Genomic DNA, 5,909 nt, shown 5'->3' with positions numbered 1-5,909 from the left:
GCAGGAAGGTGAAACACCCCCAGGGAGAGTAAAGGGCTCCAGGGGCTCTGTGCAAGGACCACTCCGAGTCCTGACAGGGAAAATCAGTGGGTGGTATTTCCCACTCTACCAACAGATCCCTGCTGCTAAGGCAAGGAAAGGATGCTCAGCACCCCCCAGACTGGAGAAGCAGCACCAGGAACACTGATCAGCATCCTCACCAGAGCCCACCGAGACTGGACCCCAGGACACAGTGCTGCTGAGCTCTCTATGTCCCTCAGCCCATTTATTCTGGCTTTTGTTCAGAAAAAAAACCTCAAATGTGACCTAATAGTGGAAAAGCCCATTTGTGCTGGAAGGAGATTACTCAGCATGAATGTCTCCAGAAGGCATAGCCCCTTGTGACTTATCTGCACAGAGCCAGGGATGAGAAGTGCTTTAAAGGACTAAGTACAAAATACCCGTTGGCAGGTTATAGAGGAAAAAGGTCTCACTGAAGGAAACTGAGGTAGATGAAAAGAGAGAAAAAAAAGAGAGAAACAGGGGGTCATTTTCCTGGACTTTCTGTCTTGAAACAGAAGGGGAGAGAACCTTGCAAAATGGAAATGGAAAATAATACCATCTTGATTTCATACCATATATGAAAAACTAGTAAGATGTTAAAAAAAACAAAACAAAACAAAACAACAACAACAACAACAACAACAACAACAAAAAAACAACCAAAAAAAAAAAAACAAAAAAAACCCAACCCACAAAAAAAATCCCTCCCCCCAAACTCCAACTTAATTATACTCATGGACATTTGGTCAGCTCTCTGTAAACACCCTGAGTAAAGCCTGGCAGTGAAAGCTAATATTAACACTTCTTTGTTAGCCACAAGCAGAACATATCCCACCTCTACAGCTGGAAGGTCCCACCTCCCACGCCTGCCAGGCACCCCCAGGAGTTCAGCTACAGGAGCAAGATGCTTTTCTGCTCTGTCTAGTATAGAAATCTTGTGCATTTACAACTCCTGAGTGTATACTGATTAAAAGATAAACATACCTTAAATGCCATGAACTTGTGATATGGTTTAGGAGCCCAAGCATAGATCTCAACAGCATTCTTTAAGGCAATCACCAAGAACTTGATTCTTTCATATTTCACTAAAATGAAAATAACACCAAGTTTAAAAACATTCTCTTTCTTTCCAACAAGACTGAACAGCTCATCTCCAGCAACAGCTCCTCAGGCTGTCTCTTTGTTAGTTCTCATTTGGTAAAGTGTCCACCTAAGACATACAGATGAATTCCAAATTTATTTGTGGCTATGATCTATCCATAAAATTGTCAGGTCAGATGTAAGACTAGAGAAGAAAAGTGCATTTCTTCAGACATTTTTTTCCAGAGAGGCCACTCACCAACTTTGTAGTGGATGCATCCCTCCAGGTCCCCGACTGTGATCCAGCCCTGCTTTTTCTCCACTTCAGGGTCGTTGTGTAAAATCCTGTTTCTCAGCCAGGAGAGATAGTACACACGCAGCTTGTTCTTCTTTCCTGTCGGGAAAGGGAACGGCCCTGTCAGAGCACAGCAAGCCTGCATGGGGAATCTTGAGATTTCAGGGCTTGTTTTCCCTCACAAGGTGATAAAATTCAAGTTTGTTTCACAATGAAGTTGAAAACAGTGACTTAGTTGTGTTGCTATTTTGTTTCTTTTTTCCCTTGGAAAGCAGAGCCTGGACCTCTGTCTCCCAGACTGCAGGTGGATACTGGAGGAGTATCCACCATGCTTCCCATAGGCTGGAAATGCTCCTTTTCCCATAAATCAGTGTTCTTGGGGTCAGGCACAGCAGGGCCGTGACCAAGCTTTCTTACAGCTCAGGGCTTACCCGACCACTCGGCTACCTGGTTTCTCTCCTCCCTTCTCCTTCATACAACCTGAACTGCACCCTGGGGCTGAGGCAGGAGCCCCGTGGGCTGTGACAGGCACTGCTGTTTGCCAACGAGCCCAGTGCTGGGCTCTGCAACACTGAGGGGCTGCCCAACTTCTGCACTGCACACCCACCTCAGACCTGGCTACAAACCCCCTGCTACGGGGACAGGACACAGGTGGGACAGGACCCAAACCAGAAATGAGGGGCTCCGTCTGCTCACGGGCTTCCACAGGTCCCCAGGGCTCACTCTCAGGGCAACCTCCCCATCACCTTCCAGCTGTACTACAGCCCTCAGCCCTACAGCTCTAACCACAGGGGAGCCGCAGACCAAGGTACAAGATGAAACAGCAGTTGTGGAGAGCTCTGTCTTACTGGTGGGTAAGGAGTCGGCTGGATGGTCACCCTCAGAACTGCAGTCGATGTCTCCATGTCCGAGTGGAGACCAGTGATGAGTGGTGTTCCCCAGGGGTCTGTAACGGCACTGGTGCTAGGTAACATCTTTGTGGTGGCATGGACGGGGGCACCCTCAGCATGTTTGCTGCTGACACCAAGCTGTGTGGTGCAGTCAACACACTGGAAGGAAGGGATATCATCCAGAGGGACCTCTACAGACTCGAGAAGTGAGCCCGTGTGAAGCTCATCAAGTTCAACAAAGCCAAGTGCAAGATCCAGAGCATGGGCTGAGGCAATGCCAAGCACAAATACAGCCTGGGTGATGAGTGGATTGAGAGCAGCCCTGTTGAAAAGGACTTGAGGGTGTTGGTTGATGAGAAGCTCAACGTGAGCCAGCAATGTGTGCTTACAACCCAGGAATCCAATTGTATCCTGGGCTGCACCAAAAGAAGCAGGAGCAGCAGGTTGAGGGAGATATTTCTCCCCCAATACTCTGCTCTTTGAAGACCCCACCTGGAGTACTGCATCCAGTTCTAGGGTCCCCAGTGCAAGAAAGACATGAATCAGCTGGAGTGGGTCCAGAGGAGGCCACAAAGATGATCAGGGGGCTGGAACCTGTCTGCTGTGGGGCCTGGAGAAGAGAAGGCTCTAGGGAGTCATTACAGCAGCCTTTCAGTACCTAAGGGGGAGCTCACAGAACAGACAGGAGGGACTTTTTACAGGGAGTTGTAATGGCTTTAACCTGGAAGAGGGGAGATTTGGATTAGATGTAAGGAAGACATTCATCACTGGGAGGATGGTGAAACACTGGAACAGGTTACCCAGGGAAGGTATGGATGCCCCATCCCTCAAAGTTTTCAAGGCCAGGTTGGATGGGGCTTTAAATAACCTGGTCTAGTGGGAGGTGTCCCTGCCTAGGGAAGGGGGTTGGAACTAGATTATCTTTAAGGTCTCTTCCAACCAAAACCATTCTGTGATTCTACCTGTATGGAGGGAGCAGGAATCTGTAGGTGAATGTAGAGTGAGCCCATGCAGGTGTTAAACAACAAGAAAGCAAACAAGAGGATGATATCAAGCTGTTTTCCTAGCAAGCATTTCTCTTGCTGACCTCCAGGAGTTTTGTGGGGCAGGTATAGGCAGGAGAAGGCTCTGTCCTGGCTCCACCACCTCTGTGCTTCGCAGGGCTGCTCTGAAGGGCAGATGCTGGATACTCTCCTTTGAGACTGGGATACAGTTTCTGCCTTTTTTTTTTTTTTTTTTCCACCTCATAAGCCTGATTTGAGAGCTCCAGAGCTCCCGGTTGAACCTGGGGACAGTAACAAGCCTGTGGCCCACACGATGCTCAGAGCACCGCCAAGCACAGCCACGGTCTGAGCTGGAGCCCTGAAGCCAAGGTTCATGGTTAGAGACAGACCCAAAAGCAGAGCTTGCCGCCCCCTCAAGCTGTGACTACCTGCCTTGGTGGGGTGTCTGCCCACATCCCACCTGCAGCCTGCACCTTCCCTTCCACATTAAAGGAGGATGGGACATTGCAGGTGAAGTGAATCTAGCAGGTAATGGGAGCAAACTGGCCTTGGAGGCATTCTCCCAGATCTAATGACTTTGATTCCAGAATAAACCACCTCCAGCTTCCCTGGGAGCTTCCCTCAGACACCAGTGGGGAGGTTTTGTCCGAGCTGGAACCGTTTGGGGCACCTGGCCGAGAAGGTGAGTGTTGGGGTGAGAGCATGAGGGGTACCTGATATTGTCACGAGGACATTAAGGCCCTCGAGCACGTCCATCTGTTGAAATCGCCGTCTGTTGATGAGGTTGTAGACCTTCCCTTGCCCACTCCGATCCAGCAGCATCAGGCCATTTTCTGTGCCCACCAGCAGATTCACACCTGAAGAGCAGAGGTCAATGGGCACCAGGAGCCATGGCTGCTCCCACGGACAACACCCCAAGCTTGGCTCTGAGCCACCACGAGAGTGACCAATCGCAGCTACGGCTGTGACCTTCCCAGGAACATGAAGAGTCATTCTTCATGGTGGGACACCCAGTGCAGGGACTCGGGGACATTGGCCTCGCCCGGGATGGAGAAGGGGACAACCAGGGGCAGGGGCTCAGCTCTGTGATGACACATTTGTGTTTCAAGCTCTGTGGGGTACAGGGCGTGCTCGGGGCTTACCCCACAAAGCAGCACAGAGTATCTCTGAGTTGAAACGCTTCTTGTACTTCCGGATCTCCGGGGTGTCGCTGTGGGGACGGATGTTGGTGGGATTGACGTTCACCACAGAGATCTTCCGGGCTTCGTTCAGCTTGGCCTGCTCCTGTCTGAGCAGCTCGCTGGTGAACAGGGCTTGCATGAAACACAACAAGAGAGGTGGGACGGATTAACTCTTCTGTCACCTCCTTTTTGGGCCAATGCTTGGTTGATGTACTGACGGGGAGGCATCACTATGCCTTTGCATATACAAATGACCAGTTTGGAGAGGGATCATCAGAATTTTCGTGTGGGTTGGAATCGTCACCAAACCCATCAGTAGGTGACAGCCCCAGACCTCTGACCCTGCATGCTGAGCTGCCCAGAGCAATTTGCTGCCCACCCGACCCCGTCCAGCCATTTTAAATGACTCCAGAGCAACTGCCAGCTCTCTGGAGCTATCACCACCTCCCAGTCCTGCCAGGACCATTTCTCCTGGCTGCCCAAGCAGACGGGTGGGTGGATTTCTGCTGCTCTCTGCTTTCTCCCAGACCCTTCTGGTGGAATTTCACTGGTAGAGGAGGAGAAGTTGGATGGAAACTGGAGAGCACAAGGCTGCAGCCATCAGCAATGTTTGGACAAGAGTAAATGAAATATGGAAGAGGATCAGTGGAATTATTCAGACTCCACAAACTGTTTTCCATGAGGCTCTCCCCTCTCAAACAGGCCACATTGCCTCCTACCAGTAGCAGATGACTCTTCGTCCTCATCTTCATCTTCATCAGTAGGTGAGGTCTGATACACTCTGGTGTCCACAAAGGGAGTGAAAGAGGCTTTGGTGCTACTTCCCATACCATACTGGAATAGAAACGGCAAAGAGAGATCTCAGAGCAGAGAAGTAACAATAATTTTGTAAGACTTCCTAATCAGCGGACAGAGCACCTGCACCTGCGGAGCCCTCTGTGGGTATCTGCTCCTCCTCCCCCATAAACAATCAGGAAAAACCATTAAAAAGGATTTCTGGGTGCCCAGGAGCAACAGAAAACGAGAGAGCAGGGCCCAGCTCTGCTCTCCTCCCGCGGGCAGCAGCACAGCCCAGCCCAGAGACCCACTAGCGGAGAAGCTGCAGGGCCAGAGCCAGGATCAGTGCAGGGAAAACCCAACTTCTCTGCAAGTGACACACCTGCCTTAAAAAGCCCCTTCTGGGATGTCAGCAGGTGAGGGTTAGCTTCTCCCACACTCCCAACGGGCAGCCCAGGCTGGCAGGATAGTGCTGGGAGCCCCTGGAACGCCCTGGCGTGGGGCAGCCGACATGGACCAGTGACCACCAGAACAATTCAGTGATCTGGAATGGGTGTGACTGGTGATTTCCCTGTGCCCAAGCCAGACTAGCACCATCCGAGCAAAGGTTTTCTTTCAGCAGGTCACAAAAATCTATTTG

At 50.7% G+C, this 5,909-nt stretch overlaps 1 protein-coding gene across 1 annotated transcript in view; it reads right to left on the bottom strand.

Moving 5' to 3' along the window:
- TNIK (TRAF2 and NCK interacting kinase) overlaps positions 1–5,909 on the bottom strand; it is a gene marked incomplete at its 5' end in the record, with an annotated part of 74,660 nt that overhangs the window by 5,341 nt on the left and 63,410 nt on the right. The window contains 5 exons of the mRNA XM_008936123.1: positions 1,027–1,127; positions 1,382–1,516; positions 4,025–4,168; positions 4,454–4,624; positions 5,212–5,326. Coding sequence (XP_008934371.1) covers positions 1,027–1,127; positions 1,382–1,516; positions 4,025–4,168; positions 4,454–4,624; positions 5,212–5,326 — 666 coding nt within the window. The remainder of the gene's footprint in view (positions 1–1,026; positions 1,128–1,381; positions 1,517–4,024; positions 4,169–4,453; positions 4,625–5,211; positions 5,327–5,909) is intronic.

The sequence above is a fragment of the Merops nubicus genome, unplaced genomic scaffold (assembly GCF_000691845.1).
Source record: "Merops nubicus isolate BGI_N331 unplaced genomic scaffold, ASM69184v1 scaffold3442, whole genome shotgun sequence".
In the NCBI taxonomy this organism is placed as follows: domain Eukaryota; kingdom Metazoa; phylum Chordata; class Aves; order Coraciiformes; family Meropidae; genus Merops; species Merops nubicus.
This window is presented reverse-complemented; position numbering and strand designations above follow the sequence as displayed.